At 42.1% G+C, this 19,686-nt stretch overlaps 1 protein-coding gene across 3 annotated transcripts in view; it reads right to left on the bottom strand.

Annotated features, from left to right (window-relative positions):
- Positions 1–1,996: 1,996 nt before the first annotated feature.
- The window catches only part of jak2a (Janus kinase 2a), a 24,158-nt gene continuing 6,468 nt past the window's right edge, over positions 1,997–19,686 (bottom strand). For 2 of the 3 annotated variants that reach the window (XM_048165839.1, XM_048165840.1), the window contains exons 2-25: positions 17,862–17,918; positions 17,445–17,645; positions 15,203–15,326; positions 15,017–15,134; positions 14,588–14,733; positions 14,204–14,495; positions 11,898–12,017; positions 11,661–11,818; positions 11,391–11,502; positions 11,095–11,281; positions 10,900–11,018; positions 9,918–10,052; positions 9,755–9,842; positions 9,542–9,669; positions 9,328–9,466; positions 9,030–9,181; positions 8,804–8,954; positions 8,594–8,727; positions 8,313–8,502; positions 8,107–8,231; positions 7,847–8,019; positions 7,601–7,718; positions 6,503–6,616; positions 1,997–3,999 (exon numbers count right to left, since the gene is read on the bottom strand). In XM_048165839.1, the coding sequence (XP_048021796.1) occupies positions 3,892–3,999; positions 6,503–6,616; positions 7,601–7,718; positions 7,847–8,019; positions 8,107–8,231; positions 8,313–8,502; positions 8,594–8,727; positions 8,804–8,954; positions 9,030–9,181; positions 9,328–9,466; positions 9,542–9,669; positions 9,755–9,842; positions 9,918–10,052; positions 10,900–11,018; positions 11,095–11,281; positions 11,391–11,502; positions 11,661–11,818; positions 11,898–12,017; positions 14,204–14,495; positions 14,588–14,733; positions 15,017–15,134; positions 15,203–15,326; positions 17,445–17,634 (3,321 nt within the window). In that variant the 5' untranslated portion in view covers positions 17,635–17,645; positions 17,862–17,918 and the 3' untranslated portion in view covers positions 1,997–3,891. The remainder of the gene's footprint in view (positions 4,000–6,502; positions 6,617–7,600; positions 7,719–7,846; positions 8,020–8,106; positions 8,232–8,312; positions 8,503–8,593; positions 8,728–8,803; positions 8,955–9,029; positions 9,182–9,327; positions 9,467–9,541; positions 9,670–9,754; positions 9,843–9,917; positions 10,053–10,899; positions 11,019–11,094; positions 11,282–11,390; positions 11,503–11,660; positions 11,819–11,897; positions 12,018–14,203; positions 14,496–14,587; positions 14,734–15,016; positions 15,135–15,202; positions 15,327–17,444; positions 17,646–17,861; positions 17,919–19,686) is intronic. The other variant, XM_048165838.1, reaches the window with a different exon arrangement.

Below are 19,686 nucleotides of genomic sequence, written 5' to 3'. Positions count from 1 at the left end.
GAAGATATTCTGATTCAAGATTACCAGGAACATGAATTAAACACAATAATAAAACATTTAGTATAAACACTGAAATATTCTGTAAAAAAAAAAACAAGAATGATTTCATGGTGACTATTAAAAGGAGATCTGGGATGTGTCTCAATCAGCTCCCTAGTTCACTAGTCAGGGCAGTGATTAGGGCCATTTTAAGTGCTGTTTTAATCTCAAAATCCTACCAGTGCACCGAAACGGACGCTCCCTAAAAATTCCCTCAATGCATCGTGAAAACCAGGGAGTATCGATGCTCACTATGTTCTGAAGCACTGAATAATGACAGGTGATGATTTTTAAAATACAAACCACTATTTAATTATATTTCAGCATAAACATACATTGATAGACAGGTAGTGAACATATATTTATTTACAGCTGAAATGGGTTGAAAATGGACAAATCCAGCGGTTGGGTTAAATGTTTGCTCAACATGCTGGGTAGTTTTATTTAACTCAACTATTGTTTAAAAATTACTGTATTTCTTGCTTAAAATGAACCCAAAATTTGTAGGAAATGAACATTTATTAATATGTTTAATGAATAATAATTAAACAATAAACATTTATTAAATTGCTTATTAATAAATGTTCACCTTTTGATTATTATTGTTGCCTCTAATTATATGTCTGATTTTTAATTTCCAGCATATTTTGTGTTCAAGTGAGCAATAATTTTTAAAGAATAGTTAAATAAAACTATCCAGCAGGTTTTGTCCATTTATTAGTGAGTGTATGTAACAAGCAAAGTTTTTAATATACTGTACTTTAAAAAACAATGTCAGAAAGATATCAGTTCTCATAAATAGTGACGTTGACAATGAGGACAGGATCTTCTTCACTGAACTCGTACAAGATCACGATGTACTGATTCACGACCTCGGAAGATCGAGACACGCCGTCCGTTTCAAGGCCTGAAACAACCTGAAATAAAGTTTTGTGTTTCAACATGCTTTTTTCTTTTTCCATATTTATTTCTAAAATTATTTTAAAGGTTATTTCATTTTTGTAAGTTATCGAATGTGGTTTGTGACTGAGGGGAAAAATATATTTCAAAAGCAGATCTCGCGTGAGTGACGTGCTACGGTAAATTAGAATATTCAAATGAGAAAACATGATCAACAGGTGGCGAGAGTTGAATCCTGGCTGGAGCCGAATGTAAATGACAGTCAGAAGCTTCACCGGTAATAATCCTGATCGCACAGCCTCATCTGCAGGATCGAAAGGTAAGAAAGTGTTTTTGCTGCCGCCGTGCAGAAATATTAAATATGCTTTCAACTCTTCAGCGCGCGACGTCATCAGTCACAAATTCAAATCTGCTTTCGCGCGGTTTTTCATCAACCTCATAATATCAGTTATGTTTCAGACATTTACATAGAAATTAATAGATTGAAAAACAGGTCGTTTGTCAAAATATAAACAGATCCCCATTTAATAATTGAAATAGGCCTAACCTTTCCAAATTGACTGGGTGCTTTATTCACCTCAAACACACATTGTGTATGTAAACAGACCGAATTTTATAATCCTTCAGTTCACCAGCTACACACTTGTTTGATTTTAAGAGAAGTAGATTAATTTGTGTAAACCCAATTACTTAAATATTGGAATATCAGTTATTTTATAGTACATTTGAATATTATGAATAAAACGGAAAAAAAAGACGTGACTGCGAAGTGTCATGTGACACGCTTGCCGCGTTTTAAAATAACGGTTGCGTTTAAAACTCGCCTCAGAATGTTTTAAGGTCGCGTTTTAAAATTGATCGTGATTTTTGTGCGTTCTCATTTAACTCAGAATAGACTTATTATTTTTGTATGTTCATCTGTTAGTGTAGTCTTGGAATGTTGCTAAAGTCTCGCTAAATTCATATAAAACGCGTTCTAGAGATGGCAGGGATCATATAATGATTTCAGTTCTCAAATCAAAACTAAATCCTCAAGCACTGACGACAAATAAAACAATTATTTGCAAAATGGTTTTATTAACTTGATCTTATATTAAGAAAAGTAGACATCCCTTTTGTTTCTTTGGGACATTTGTTTAACTTCAGTACACCAGTGTACCTCACAAAAATATCACAAATAAATGCAATAATAATTATTATAAAAACAATCATTTAGTGCATTCACACTGATTCAGTAAAAGTTCAATAAAAGCCCATGTAGGAGAAATGAGAGAAAGATCCAGTGTGAGGATTGAGATTAAATGATGAAATGATCTGGAAGGTTTCCTCTCTGTTGTGCAGCTAAAATCTCTAACCCAAACATTGAAAATGAATATGGGACCACTGAAATAAAATTCTTGTATTTTATATTTACAATAAGCATAATAATTGCCACAACAACAAAAAAAAAATGGAGATAAGGTTAGAAAGCATGAAGCTTGCGGCGTCAGAATGCTAGTATGTCAGTCGCGTCTCTGCTTCCTTCCACTGCAGAAAAATGAAGCCAAAATATTCCAGGACCGGTCATTCCGATAACGTCGTTCGGAGCCAGTAGTGGAGCCGCGGTATCAAGGCCCCGCCCACACTCCCGCTCCTGCACAGCTGTCAATCATGTTGTTGCACCCCATTTTTATAACATCGAACAACTAACTGAAACCAAACTTATTGGAAAAACAAACACTTGAACATGCATCGGCATGCTAAGAAATACTTAAAATGACTGAAACCATCTTTGGAAAAAAATGATTATGACCTATACTGCAGCCAGCCACCAGGGGGCGATTGAAATGCTTTTGCTTCACTTTTCAGTGAAGGAACTCTGGATAGCAGTGTGTTAGGACACGACTTCTCAGTCTGACTTAAGATAAAATTAAACAGTTAATAAATGACTTCCAAGTGATTTGTTACAAAAGTGCGCATCAAATAAGCCAAACATGGAAGCTTGAATGTGCGCTAGAACAGACCTCATTTACGTTTGAACTTCTTCTTTTCCTTTTAATGGCGGAACCCTCTTAAAGCTGCACACCGCCACCTACTGCACGACATCTGCGTGACAGCTGACGTAAAATAAAGGATCGGGTTTAGGATAGCCAATACCGATCAGTTAAAAACATGCTTAATCAGCCCCGATACTGATCCTTGAGATCGGCTCAGGACATCCCTAATCAGAAATGAGTACATGGAGAAAAAAACATCCTAAAAATATGGTGATTATCAGCAGGTGCTGATGTGATGTTTTCACAAGATTTGCATATTTTAGTGATAAACTCTCACTAGAGATTTACACACACTGTCACAGTATTTCGCTCTTCAGGACGTCAAACTGATGCACCAGAAACTCTCTGATGATCTGAACGCCAGACACACAAGCTGTAAATGTACTAATATTACAAATGTATATGAGGCTGCATGCATAATTACTGTACACATACATGCCCTTTAAAGACACACTGCAGGACATTTCAGTCTGATAGGCTATCTCCCATGAACACTTGCATCCGCACACATCTGGATCGCCATACTGGACACAAACTTCTGCCTCTAAAACAGCAGAAGTGTTTTTGATCTTCTAGAGAAAGTTCAGTTCATCCAGGGGTTTTCAAACTGGAATTCATGAAATAATGGAGAGAAAACAACAACATACAAATACTTACAAACTGAATTGAAAATAAAGTAAAAAAGAATTATTTAATAACATGGTTATAATGTTGTACTCCCACTGAATGAATGGTCATTTAAAATGAACATAAACACCTGCAAGAAATTCTGAAAACCCCTGATAGTAAAAGAACATGCAGCATATCCCAGAATTCCAGAGGAAAAACAAGAAACATTGAAGGAAGGCCACAGGATACTGAAGGCCGCAGACACAGAACAGCTCTGTGGTTCAAGCGTTAGATGTTCTCCTGCTCGTCAGACGCTCCTGCTGTCCTGGATGGCGTCGACTCTCTGAGCGAGACCTTTGAACGTGGGCCGATCACTCGGTTCTGCCGCCCAACACTCCTTCATCAATGAGTGAATCTGCAATGCAAGAGAGACATGCATCAAGTATCTCTGCTCTGGGCTCTCGGTTGGTTACACTCCTAAAAATAAAGGTTTCTGTGTGCAGTGATGCCCTAGAACAGGGCCACTGTCCTGCAGAGTTCAGCTGCAACCCTGATAAAACTCTGCCTGTAATCCTGAAGACCTTGATTAGCTGGATTAGGTGTGTTTGATTAGGGTTTGAGCTAAACTCTGCAGCAGTGGCGTAGCCAGAATTTTATTTTTGGGGGGGCCCATCTAAAAATGAGGGGGCCGCTATATATATATGACACTAATAATGACTACAATGACACTAATTCTTAATTTCTAAAAGAAATGCAAAATCAATCGGTAGTTATTAATAGAATAACGAGACACAAACCTTTACATTAAATCGCGTTTGGTCCCATTTATTTTTGATCAAAGTGCATACTACATATACAAACTTTTACTGTCAAAGTGCGCACATTTGCAGAAATACACGTTTACCTCAGATTTCATTAGACAGAATTTATAGAACATGTACGCAGAGTTTCATAATTACAGAGGTCATAAAATGTAGTTTGTTAGGGGGGTACGGGGGCATGCTCCCCCGAGAAAATGTTGATTTCCTTGGTGTACATATGTGCATTTTTAAGACGTTTAGACCAACAAATTGGATAAGAATAGCTTTAAAACCATGTCAACAAATACACAAAGGCAGCTTTAATCGCATGTTTGGCAATTTCATTTTCAAACAACGGTCATTGCTCGTAGTATTGCGCTTTATTTAAGCTATAATAAAGTAATTACGCAACGCGCACCGGCGCATTTGCGCATGCAATTCTTGAGTGCGCGCCTCGAGCACAGTATAACGGCTGATTGGACAGTCGTGTTAATTTTTCTGAGTTTTACCGACATAGCCTGACAACATCTCATCTGACCGCAGTTCACTGTTGTTCAACTGAAGCTCCCTCGTCGTCACCTGCACCTTTTCCGCGCTCGTTTGACTTGCGTCTGGCGCTGAGGCGAAGTCTGAATGCGCGTCTAAAAAGTGTCCCGTTTGTTGTGTCGTAAAGAGACAGTTCTATATAAACACAGCGTTTTACTTGGCGATGTTTTAAAAAAATGATTTTTATTTTGGGTATTTTAGATGCTCTGTTGGTGGTTTGTGGAGTAGCGACACCCGGGAGGGATATTTTTTTATCCCCACCAGGGATACAAATAATTCAGCAGAGGCAGGGATACATAGACCAGACCATAAACCATTTATAAATGAATTTTAAACAATAAAACATTTTGTCAGAACCTAAAGTAAATTATCCCTACATATTGTTTTGTTTGATTGTGTAATTTGCTTTTTGAATCGTGGAAAACTGTTATTTCTATTCTAAAAACTACAGATTATCCAGACTCATAACCATTTTGATTACACTCATGCTGATATTGTACTATTTGATGATCAGTAGTGGTTCGCTAAATATAATAATTCAATAAGCATTCAGGCTACAATAAGCACTTAACTTTTTAAAAATATATATTAAATAGATAATAAAAATATCTAGATAGCTGGCTGACTAAAGTAGGCTAAGTTTGAAAATGATATAATTTGTACATGGAGTTATTATATAAAAAGATACTTTATTTCTTTACAATTTATAGGTGTTGTTTTAACAGTCAGTTATGTAAGTTTGATGATTAATAGCTTCTAGCAACATTAAATTCAGGAGAGAAGACAATTCTAGAGAAAAAGCATGTTTGATTTACATATAGGCCTAACAAAGTTTGAGCGCGCACAGCCACACACGCAATATCTGAGCGAGAGCGAATAACGCCACGGAAACTGCCTCAAATTAAGTATAATGACGAGAAGAAAGCTGTGTGCGCTACAGTCAGAGGTTCTTGATTCTCTAACGACTTTTTATTGGTTAAAATGAATGGAGAGTTAGGAGCCCGAGCACCCACCAGATTTCACTGCATTGACATGCGCGTCTTGGAAACGGGAAGCCTCGGGTGCCGCTTCACATTGCCACTCACCGCATAATAACGAACTCTCATGCGCAAAGATATAACAGCAGAGGCTACGTGCAACACGTGAAATAATCAAACCAATAAGTCTAAAAACAGCTGTTGCATTTTACCGCGCAGCATATGCATCAGTGTAACAAATAAACATAAAAATGGAAAAAATCGCTCAGAAATCTGGGGGGGCCTGCATGTTAATGAGGGGGCCTAGGCCCCCTCAGGCCCCCCCGTGGCTACGCCACTGCTCTGCAGGGACAGTGGCCCTCCAGGACTGAGTTTGCCCATGGCTGCCTTAGAAGAATCATAATTGGTTCCCCAAAGAACCTTTCAGTGATCAGTTCTTAAAAGAACCATTTTTATGTAAAGAACTTGATCATCTAAAGAGCCCTCCAGGAACTGAGATCACTGCTCTAGCACAATGGAAAGGTTCTGTGGAAGTTAAAGGTTCTTCATCGAGGCTTTATTTGTAAGTGTTCGATTGAGGTTCTGGTGGCTTTACCTCAGCAGGACACCCATCTGGAGGTGGCAGACGGTAGTTCCGCTTGAGCAGATCGATCAGGTGATAAACTATCATCTGACCCTGTTTATCTTCGCCCATCTGCTCCATAAACACCTGAAACAGAAACACCATGACACGTCACTATTATGCTAGGCTTTGTTTCCAGTCAGCTTCATTTCTACAACTCTTTACAGAGTCCAGATCATTTCAAAGCAGCTTCACAGTAATAAATCAATGATGAAACTTCATCAAATATGAGACAAACTCAAATTCAGCAGTAAAGAAGCTTAACAAGACAATAGAGTCATTATGCAGATCAATTCAGTTCAGGTTTTCTCATCTGACTAAGTGTCAGTGCAGTCAGATCAATAATAGCACTGAATATTAAGTGGTTTTCACACTGTATTATTATGACTATTGTATATGTCATTGTGTCTTGTATAGTATAGACGCTGTTAATGTGACTGCTGGTGATTTACTTTGATTGTCCCTAAAATACATCTGTCTTCTGGTAACTTTCACATTATAGCCGCTTTTCCACCGAAATTACCCGGAACAATTTGTCCCAGGAACTTTTTCCTCCAGATCAGTTGCTGTCTGCATCTCCATCCGTCTAAAGTACCGTGAAGATTAAGTCCGGTGATGTTGGACTGCACACGACTTTACAGTTCCCGCTAGATTTTGTCCTCTGCATATAAGCTTAATAAAGCCTGAACTTCATTGTCAGTCCATTGGTTTTTTAAACTCCATTGTTGGTCTGAATAGCAAACAACTCTTACTGCACACACCGCAACAAGCTTTTAAAAATGGTGGCTGAAATAAAATGCAACGTGAACTCAACCAATCAGCATGTTCAGCGCCCAAGTCCCACCCCGAAAGTTCCTGAACTTTGAAAATGTACTACCTCATGAGCAGGGGACTTTCTAAGTGAGAATTTCTTACACAGATCTTCATTTAGACCCTAGTTTCTGTGGTCGAAACACACAGAGTACCACCCTATAGTCCCTAGCTCCTGGGGAAAGTTCCTGCGGTGGAAACGCGGCTTATGAGATGATCACAAACAAATAAGCATCAAGACTGAAGATCCTCGTCACTTACAGCTGGAGGGCTGCAGCTTTTGTCACTGTATGTAAAGAGTTCATAGAGAACGACTCCAAAACTCCAGATGTCTGACGCCACGCTGAACTTGCTCTCGGTCAGAGACTCTGGGGCGTACCTTCATCAAACACATCATCATCATCATCATCATCAAACACATCATCAACACAAAAGACACCAATAATGCTGAATCAAATTCAGAAATCAACATCTGATGATGAATGAATCTTTTGTGAATCCGCTCACCAGAATATGGGACTTTCACCCGGCTCACGGACTGTGTAATACTCCTTATCCTGAGGAAGGACTTTAGTCAGGCCAAAGTCTCCGATCTTGACGCGAAACTCACTCTCCACCAGAATGTTTCGCGTAGCCAGGTCTCGATGGACGTAGCGCTTCGATGCGAGGTAGTCCATCCCCTAAACAAACACACGGACAGACACACGTCATGCTCACAGATGTTCTTGATAAATCTTTAACGTGTGTGTGAATGTGTGAAACCTTACCTTGCAGATCTGAGATGCGTACAGCAGGAGCTTCATGTGGTCGAAACGCTCTTTGTTTTTCGAAAGATAATCTCTCAAACTACCAAACGGCAGGTACTCCATGACCAGCCGCAGGTTCTTACGACCTACAGACAGACAGAGAGGGAATCAAGAGAGAGACGCGCGTCGCCGCTTCAGGACCAGCATGCTCTAGTCCGGACACTCACCTGCGCTGTAACACACGCCCTTATATCTGACGATGTTCTCATGCTGCAGCGATCGCAGGATCTCGATTTCCCGCTCAAAGTCGCGCAGGTGCTCAGCCGTGCTGTGCTGCAGCTTCTTGACGGCGACGACCTCGCCCGTGTTGTCCTGCAGCGGGTCGTAGCGGCACTTCTCCACACTGCCGAAGTTCCCCTGCAGACGGACGGACAGACGGGAGTAACAAGGGCTGAAACGGTAAAGGAGAGTGATGATGATGATGATGATGATGATGTTGATGGCTCACCTTCCCCAGCAACTGGAGGAAGATTAGGTGCCTGGCCTCAAACTGAGTGGGATCCCGATTCTCAAAGGCTCCAGCGAAACCTAAAGGCCGATTCCTGCTGGGAAGAGTCTCGCTCTCCATCAACAGCTCGTAGTCTAAGGAACACAGCAGACAGAGGTGTGATGGACTGTGCTAGCGTCTCATGCTGCGGCGCGTGATATTAGCGCTCACCTGGGGTGAAGAGGCTGTTGAGGTCTCGGATGACGGCTCTGAACGAGGGTCGGTGCAGCGGCTCGTAGTCCATGCAGCTGTTGATCACACTGGCCAGTTCAGTCCATTTAGGAGCCGGAAGCTGGTGCTTGTCCTCATAAAACAGCAGCTTCTGCAGGACAAACAAGAGCATTAACTCAATTCAACGTCACGCGGCACACAGAGATGCTTCGGCCGTCTGCTTCACCTTGCAGGCGTCATAGGTGGCGAGTGGATGGTCTCCGCTGCAGTAGATCTCCCACAGTGTGGTGCCGAAACTCCACTTATCCGCTGCCAAACTCAAGTTCTTGCTGTCCTTCACGCACTCCGGAGGAACCCATGGGATACGGTCCAGCAGAACTGGGGACAGAACATTGTGAGGAGACGAGGCGAGTTCAATGAACAAACGTCATGTGTTTATAGAAGCGGCTGTGTGTAATAAATCAATCCCTACTGAAAGATGAAGTGTTGTCTGTGAAACACTAACTAACACAAACTTTACTCACATTCTCTGGGCTGGACGGTGATGCTGATCCCCGGGTCGCTAAGTTTGATGAACGGAGGCGTTCCCGTCTTTCGGTCTTCCTCTCGGGTCACCAGAACGTTCCTGGCGCAGACGTTTCCATGGATCAGGTTCTTCTCCTCCTGCAGATCAGAAGCACATGTTGATGTCTGGATGGTTAGGGTTAGGGTTAGGGTTGCAGTGATTCTGACTCTCACCAGGTGGTGCAGCGCCCAGGCCAGTTGCTTCACCGCCTCCAGCTTCCAGGTGATGTTGATGGTGTTGCGGTTGCGCTTCAGGTACGTGTCCAGAGAGCCGAAGCGCACATACTCCTGCACCATGATGTCTGGAAGACACACACGCACGCTTACAGACCTCATAAAACACCTGTGTGTGTGTGTGTGTGTGTGTTGTGTGTGTGAGATACTCACGCTCTTCTGCACACACACACACGCCGTAGTTCAGCAGCAAGTGTTTGTGGGATAGCTGGCTCATCATGCTCGCCGACTCAAAGAACGACTGTCACAGAAAGGGAAAACAGTCACGTCCCGTACGGATCAAACTCATCAAAACCCTTCGGTTTTCCCACAATACCTCTGTGTAGTTGCGGTGGCTCTTATCCAGAACTTTCAGCACGACGTCCATCTTGTGGATCTCGCCGTAATCACCGAGCTCTCGCCGGACGCCGCGGAAGACCTGCGTGAACGTTCCCTGACCCAAACTCTCCCTCTGAACGTATGAAAGTCAAGAAAATACAGTAACGTCATCACACTGAATCCCAGCTAACAAAAATATGCTCTGAGAACGTTTTGCTAACGTTCCCATTAAGTTATGAAAAACGTTATTTCTGAATGTTCTCGATAACAAGTAGTAACATTTAAAAATTGTTAGACGAACTTCCAACTAACACCGTGTCTACACCAGACGTGATTGTTGTTGCGTCGCTGTCTGAAAGCTGTCTACACTGAATGCGACAAACAGACCATTTCAAAGCACTTCAGAGATAGTCCTTAGTCTTAGAAAAAGTCGTTTACTGTCGGGAATTACGTATCGCACCGCATTCAGTGTAGACCATATAATTGATTTATAATGGGTTCAATTTTCTTCATGCGTCCGGTGTAGACCCGGTGTAAAACATTTCAGAAAAACGTTCCATGATCGATGTATAAATAATGTTTTTGTGCCAACATTTTGAGAACATTATTAAAGACGAGATAACTTTAAACAAATGTTATATTAATGTTACTGGAAGAACGTTCTGAGAATGTTAGCTGAGTAACAGAGAAAGGTGTGATGAGAACATGATCTGCGTGCTTACTGAGAAAGAGAAAGTCAGCAATGCAAGATGTTTGATCGCAATGTGTGCATTAGGGATGTGCAATTAATCAGATTTCCATCTTTTATTCCATTGATTATGAAAACACAATAATCGAGTTTAAACTAGTATTGTGCCGCATTGTATTCCATTCCTTAACTTTCATAAAATGCAGTCTACTGCGAAACGTGCTTTAATTGTGATTCTGATTTTTGTTATGATCATCAACCCGAGTGTGTGTGAGTGTGTGTTCAGACTCACAGTCTCCAGATCTTCCTTATGGATCTTGTGGAAGATCATCTGGTTGACATGTTTGAACTCAGAAGGCGAGAGACGCGCGTCAGAGGTCTGGTTCCTGCACACCAGCAGGTTGGATTTATCTAGAGTTGGACACAAACACACTCGTCACTTCACGCTCAGACTACAGTCAGGCGTCTGCGGCATGGCGTCTCTCACCTTTGCTCCGCGGCGGACAGCAGCGGCTCAGCTGGAACACGTGTCTGTCGGAGCGCAGCGCCTCCTTCTGGTAGCGCTGCAGTAATTCACCCAGACTGGCAAAACTGCATTTGGCTCCGTTCAGCACAAACTCGCCAGAATGAGAGCGAACGACCAGACAGTGTTTGAACTCCAGCTGACCCTCGTACTGCAAACACACACAGAAGAGTGTAAATTTAGTGTGTAAATAAACTGCTGTGGATTGATCGAGACTCAAGCCTTAAACCATGATCTGATCCACATAAACAAACACTCACCTCCACGACGAAGGACAGGAAGTACCGGTCGTAATCTTTAGGGCTGCACCTCAGGATATAAACGCCCCGCTGGTTTTCACATCGTCGCAAGCGGCTGATGGCAAACTCCGTCCTGAGTGAAGAAAACAACTCATTTCTAAAGGCTACGTGTGTGTGTGTGTATATATGTATACATATATGGCCATAAAATTTTTTATTTTTTCCCAAATTCAGTTTTTAAAATAATAGGGCCCTATATACATGTTTGTGAGTATGTGAATCTGAACTCACGACATGGGCCCGTGGCAGTTGATCTGAATGGCCTCCAGCAGTCTAGGGGGCGCCACCTCCTTACACAGGTAATGATGCGTGTCTGTAGTGAGTCTGTAGTAGCCGTCGATCAAAGACACGAAGGACAGCGCCTCGCTCAGAGAATGAAACTCCAGCTCCTGTGGAGAGACACAGACAGACGCTCCAGACACCGGCTGATGTGAGGACGGACCATAAAGCTGTGCGAGTGTACCTTACCAGCGTCTGACTGTCCTGTCTGTTTATTGAGACGATTCGGTTCTCCACCGATCCGTCTTTAGTCCCCTGCTTTATACTGATGTCGATGACATCAGAGAAATCGCAGTAAACCTGCAGATCCTGAACAGGGAGAGACAGACAATCATAGTGAAGCGCTCCGCCTTCAGTTCAGAGTATGAAATTTCACAATTTTCGATTCCAAAACCAATGCAAAAACCTAACTAATTATCAAACATTAACAAATTATCCAACATTATTAAAGTCAAGTAAACAGTCAGTAATAAAATAAGAACAAATAAACTGAGTAAGACTAACCCCGTCTAGAGCGAATGTGAGAGCCTCGCTTATAATGAACCCTTCCAGCGTATCTGCACAACTGTTTGAGTCTGTCTACACTGAACACATCAAAGTAAACATTATAGACTGGTACTTTTGTCTTTCTCAACGAGTGCATGATGATGCTGTGGTGTTGAAGCGTCCATTGTAGCTCGTAGCATCGCAAAGCCTTGTTCGCTCTGACGTGTTCATGACCCGTTTAATCTATGAAGGTCTAAATGTTGCAAAATTTGGCTTGCACTTTTGTAACCGAAGCTGAATGTCTTTTCCAATGTAACACGTCAGTCATAGCCACGCCCCAAACTCTCAGCCTACTACAGTAGCCACGGCCCAAACTCTCAGCCTGCTACAGTAGCCACTCCCCAAACTCACCACCTGCTACAGTAGCCACTCCCCAAACTCACCACCTGCTACAGTAGCCACTCCCCAAACTCTCAGCCTGCTACAGTAGCCACTCCCCAAACTCACCACCTGCTACAGTAGCCACTCCCCAAACTCTCAGCCTGCTACAGTAGCCACTCCCCAAACTCTCGCCATAGGTTGATCAGAAAGTGATGAGCGGAAACACTCTCAGTGTTTAGATGGTGTCTGGGAGGCTCAATATTTACACTTTTGGGGGAGATAAACCCATGAATGGTATACTAATAACAGTTAATGAACAATAAACTAACCCGGAGGTCGGCAACCCGCGGCTCTAGAGCCGCATGCGGCTCTTTAGCGCCCCCCTAGTGGCTCCCTGGAGCTTTTTCAAAAATGTATTAAAATGGAAAAAATATATATATTTTGTTTTCATATGGTTTATGTAGGAGGACAAACATGACACAAACATTCTTAACGTTTTTAAATGCTGTAAAAATGTGTATAATAAATATTAAATTTCAACATTTCTGTCAACGAAGATTTGCGTCATAGCCATCGACGTCACTTTCCCGCCGAAAGCGCGCTCCCTCAGCTGGACTGATTGGCAAAAGAACCTGCTGCGTGACTGGATTTAATAGAGGAAACTGCGAAAACGTGAGTAAAAACAAACGAATTACACTAAAGGTTGGACTCGAAAGTGTTTCTTACAACTTGTCAAATAAACCTAATCCATGGATATTGACATGTAGCCAGGAGTCGTGTTTCCTGACATTTAAATGTGCCTGATTTGACGCAGAGGAAATACATAAAGCAAATCTGCCTGTGAATATTTTATATAACCACAATATAGGTAACTTAGGTTTAAATCCGCGTAATTACTTAACGTTATATCAATGTTATATATATCGTCATATTGTCCATCCCTAAAACATATAGTTTTATAGTATAGTTTTTGTCAGTGTTTATTTTAAAACGCACAATTATGCAGAATATAAGATGGAAAATATTTAAAAGATGATTTGTCAACATAATATATAACAATACAATATATATGGAATGATTTTACCTCAAAATCCAACAATTTGACACAAAATGATAACTGCAAATCCATGTTTCTCTGCTGGAGTCCAGCTGTTTCTGTGGATTGCACCGATCCATTTGCTTCTTTTTTCTGTAGCTTTCAGCAGTTTTTAAATATATACCTCGGGAATACCTCATTATGTATTTGTAGCCTATTTAGTCATTTTGATAGTAGGCTAATATAGCTAATATACACTTACAGCCTGTGTTGCCTTCATATAAGGCTTATATAAGGCTTTTAATTTTTTGCGGCTCCAGACAGATTTGTTTTTTGTTTTTTTGGTCCAATATGGCTCTTTGAACATTTTGGGTTGCCGACCCCTGAACTAACCCAAACCCCCAATTCCTCCCCAGGAGCCACAGCAAAAATGGCTGCTTCATTTGGACCATTTACATTTGATGCAACTGGAGCATTATGCTGTAATCCCATAATTTAGATTAACTGTGCAACTTGATTTGGATAAAAGTGTCTGCTAAATACGTCACAAGCCCAGCCAAGCTCAAACCTGCTCATAAACGCATGTCCGTACCTCTCGGTCTCTCGCCTCCTTTCCTCGGGACCACCGGATCCCGTGGTTTCCGCTGATGACGATGGTGACGTTCCCTGTGGACGGCTCATTGACCTGAAATCGTTCAGTGTAGAAGGCCGACTGCAGCGTCTCCAGACTGACCACGTATTTGAGCTTCAGGTCTCGCGGCGTGGCTTTACACGCACCGAACTGATGAATGAACTTCCTGAAGCGGAAGCGGATCCGCTTCCGGGTCACAAAGTGCTGATTCTGAATGTGCGCTCGCATGTTCTTCGGGAGGAACGACTTGTAACTGCAAATCAACCAAGAGGACAGCAGACTTTAGTTTAGTCCATCAGACTCTACAAGGAAGCGGCAGGTCAAAGGTCATGAATGAGCTCTCACCTGTTGTGGTTGTAGATGTCAACAGGTGACTTGGCTTTTTCTTTGGCCAAACGCATCATATCAAGAACAGCCAATCCCAAACACTCTTCCTGAAACTCCAGGCTGATGGGAACGCTGACCGCGCCACTCAGAAAATCTGACCTCCACTGAGAGACGGACAGACAAGATAAGACTGCTTACAGATGGAAATCTACACATGGCACAACAAATCACGTGTGACGATAAGAAGTGTTGCTTCTCGTGAGAAAACTGGTAAAATATCACTCTTCATGATTTTATATCATACGTTATATTATTATGACAATAATTACTGTTGTATTGTCTAATTAATTGAATGAGTGCTATGAAAGTGGAAAAACACAAACAAAATAAGGATGAAATAACGCTATCGGTTGTAAAATCAGTGTCGTGGATCTGGATTCTCCTCACCTGTGCAAACAGGTAGGCCGTTGTGATGTCATCGAGCACAGGTGCCTCTGAACTCTTGGTGACGCCGTACCTGCGGGCGGAGTTTGAGCCGCTGCCGTACCAGCCTGGAAAATAAAACCTGCAGACGGAGAGGATTAGGATGGAGCTGATGGACGCAGGCTGACCACTGCCGAAGCTGATCCTCACCTGATCCTGAACAGCAGCGTCTCATTGGCCGAGGGCTCCATCTTGAAGATGTGATTGGGCGGAAGCCACACGCGGTCTCGCTCTCTCATGAGTCCAAACAGACTGCAGTACGTGGGACTGACACCTGCCACACATTCACATCAAACATCACCTGAGTGACCTTTGACCTGTCAACACACTCACTGTGTTTGTGATGAGGACAGAGCCGCAGCATTAAAGAGGGAAGTGAATGAAAAGAGGAAGTAGTTCAGGGTGTGTCATTCACACACTTACTTAAACCCTGAAGATGGGTAAACAGGAAGTGGTAAGAGTGGGAACAGGAAGTTTACCAGCCTACATTAACACTCTAGCCACAGTTTTGCAGTAACATGCATTCACCCCTCTGAACACGCTAACATGTTACTGGCATGATGTAATTTAAGTTATCACGCACTGATGATATTCTTGATACGCGTGCATGTGAAGTGTTGGCGGTTTAAAGAGGTCGTGAACTGTGTTGTTTTATTGTTTTATAATGTTTCCTGGGGCGCACTTATAATGTTAGTATGCTTTTTACATCCAAAATTGACATGATGTAGAAATAAAAGGCATTTTTCTACCCTGGTTTTAGCCTCTGATTTGAACGCTCCGTTTTAAGGGGCGTGTCTCTGAGACTTCAGTGTAAACGGCCACTGCTGCGATTGGCTGACATCTTTGCGTATGAAATAGTTAAGTATTACTCTCACTTTTAGCACATTTTTACTATTACAGCTCTCAAGGTTAACTAATCATGAAAAGTGCTGCATTATATTTAGATCGTGGCATGAAAGGTTGCAGTGATGATCATGTAGTCGATCACAGACATGTTGTTGAGCTCATGAAAGCAGTGATCTCGTCATTGAAACTCAATTTCTGTACACTAACAAATGCTTTCATCATAACTAACAGTGCAAATGCAATGTAAATAAGAGATTTGTTAAATAAAACTTGAGTTTTGGCTCGAGTCCAGAACTCAGTCACTGATAAACTTGTGCTGTTTGATTGACAGCTCCAGCGATTGTAAAGAGAGCATTCTTTATATATATATATAATTTAATCACCATGAAGTTGAGCGTTTTAGTCACTGTTTAGCTTTACTGACACACAGACAAAGATCATCTGACTGTACATGAATCATTAATATCACATCAGGCATTAGAATGAACACAGTTACTGACATGTTGTTGCATTACTGTCAGGTCCATATCGTAAAAGCCTGTTTGCACCGAAATGCGAAGAATATAAGAATATAACCGTAGCACCAGCTGTGTTTCCATCCATTGCAAATTTAACTTCTGCGCAAAATTGGAATATGGCTTAAAACATCTGCGAATAAAGCAGCGTTTCATCCCATGTGTTCAAGAGAACAAAATCATCACTTCCTGGGAAAATGGCGCAAAATATCAGTAATAAAAATGTAAGTCATCATAAATGAGTTGATGAACGCTGTCATGTGATCTTGCGTTCAGATGCTGGTGTCGTACAATCATGCGAGACGCTTCTGGAGGAATTAAACCAAATCATTCTGACGACAGACTTTGACTCAGACGTTTCAGAACCACCAAACCAACATTTGAGATGCTGCGATGCGATTGGTCCACTGGTTAGTGCAGTTATCCAATCATGAGTTTCTTGTTGAAATCCAGTCATTTCAATACCAATCCACACGATCATGAATCGGGCAAAAGATTTCTCTCATGCAGGTTCGTGCGAATTCACCGTGTTGACCAACAAAAAGATGCTTGGTTTGAAAGTGACTTCATACGTCGCTGCACCACTGATTTAACCTTTTACCCGTGAAATTTGGGACATGTGATCAGACCTTAACCCTAACAGCATCTGTTAAGCGCTCGAGAGGAGACGCCTCGCTCTGAATTACACCTGACACACTCTTTCATGCCAAACTGTTTCTGCACATGCAAAATACCAGCAGTTATACATGATTAACTTCATTATGTTTTAATGAGGAAATGAAGTGCAACCTCTTGAGTCTGCACACACACACACACACACACACACACACACACACACACCACACCCCACACACACACACACACAGTTGTTCTGGATGAGTAACTACACACACAATACTGATGCAGATCAGTTATGAATCTGGTCTATATAATCTCTGTACAAGCAATAGCATTTGTCCTTGAAATCAAAAAAAAAAAAAAAAAAAAAAAAAAGTTATGAATCTGGTCATAGTCGCGCAGCCGTCACTCACCGCACTCCTTGGCTGCCTTTATGCAGATCTCTTCTGCCACGTATTCTCCGGGCGGATACGACAGCGCACTCGGTTCGTCTCTGCAGCAGTACAGATGAACCTGCAGGGCGGCGCCACTGGCCTGTTTCTCTGACCGGGCGTCGCCGTTCACATGTGACGTCTCCATGGTAACGAGCGCTGTCAAAGCCATCCAAGTTTCACCTGGAGAGAAACAGGCACAGTCTTTACTTTAAAACACACTTTCTGGGGAAAACAGCATTCAAGTTCAAAAGTGAAAATAAAAAGTTGAAACTAATTTGAAAAGCAAAACTTAGCAAACAATCACCACATCCTTTATCTTTAACAGTAATATACTATTTTCAGGTTATTCCCTGTTCATCAAACAGAAGAAATCTCATGCTGTCCTTTCAAACCCACATGACTTTCTTTCATCTTTGGAACTGCAGGAGATGTTTATCAGATTGTTTACCAGGGCTGAAAACAACAACAACAACATATAAGAGTTTTTAACAGTGTCATCCTGGTGAAATATGAGTAAAGTTGTTGCAAATGCAAATTTGAGAGAATAATTATCTGTGAATAATGATCTTCAGAAGATGCTGAGTGAAGCACACAATCACAGTGACGTCTGAAGGTGTTTTGGATCTCGACGCCCTGATCTCTATCTGCGTTTGTGTGATAAAGAGCTGCGGACATCCTGCTGAACCCTGACCTGACCTGAGCGCTGCGCTGAGGGGCTGACACTCCTGTGACGACTACTGCTGCTCTCGTTTCACACACTCACACACAACACTTACACAACACTCACACAACACTTACACAACACTTACACACACTCACACAACACTCACACAACACTTACACACACTCACACAACACTTACACAACACTCACACAACATTTACACACACTCACACAACACTTACACACACTCACACAACACTCACACAACACTTACACACACTCACACAACACTTACACAACACTCACACAACACTTACACACACTCACACAACACTCACACAACACTTACACACACTCACACAACACTTACACAACACTTACACACACTCACACAACACTCACACAACACTTACACAACACTTACACACACTCACACAACACTCACACAACACTTACACAACACTTACACACACTCACACAACACTTACACACACTCACACAACACTCACACAACACTCACACAACACTTACACACACTCACACAACACTTACACACACTCACACAACACTCACACAACACTCACACAACACTTACACACACTCACACAACACTCACACAACACTTGCACAACACTTACACAACACTCACACAACACTTACACACACTCACACAACACTCACACAACATTTACACACACTCACACAACACTTACACACACTCACACAACACTCACACAACACTCACACAACACTTACACACACTCTCACACAACACTTACACACACCCTAACTCTCACACAACACTTACACAACACTCACACAACACTTACACACACTCTCACACAACACTTACACACACTCTCACACAACACTTACACAACACTTACACACACTCACACAACACTTACACAACACTTACACACACTCTCAAACAACACTTACACACTCTCACACAACACTTACACACACAACACTTACACACACACTCACACTCTCACACAACACTTACACAACACTCACACTCTCACACAACACTTACACACACACTCACACTCTCACACAACACTTACACAACACTTACACACACTCTCACGCAACACTTACACACACTCTCACGCAACACTTACACACACTCACACAACACTTACACACACTCTCACACAACACTTACACACACTCTCACACAACACTTACACAACACTTACACACACTCACACAACACTTACACAACACTTACACACACTCTCAAACAACACTTACACACTCTCACACAACACTTACACACACAACACTTACACACACACTCACACTCTCACACAACACTTACACAACACTCACACTCTCACACAACACTTACACACACACTCACACACACTACACAACACTCACACAACACTTACACAACACTTACACACACTCTCACGCAACACTTACACACACTCTCACGCAACACTTACACACACTCACACTCTCACGCAACACTTACACACACTCTCACGCAACACTTACACACACTCACACTCTCACACAACACTCTCACACACTCTCACACAACACT

Source organism: Megalobrama amblycephala, linkage group LG18, assembly GCF_018812025.1.
Source record: "Megalobrama amblycephala isolate DHTTF-2021 linkage group LG18, ASM1881202v1, whole genome shotgun sequence".
Lineage (NCBI taxonomy): Eukaryota > Metazoa > Chordata > Actinopteri > Cypriniformes > Xenocyprididae > Megalobrama > Megalobrama amblycephala.
Note: the sequence above shows the minus strand (reverse complement) of the source record. Positions and strands in the feature narration are given on the sequence as shown.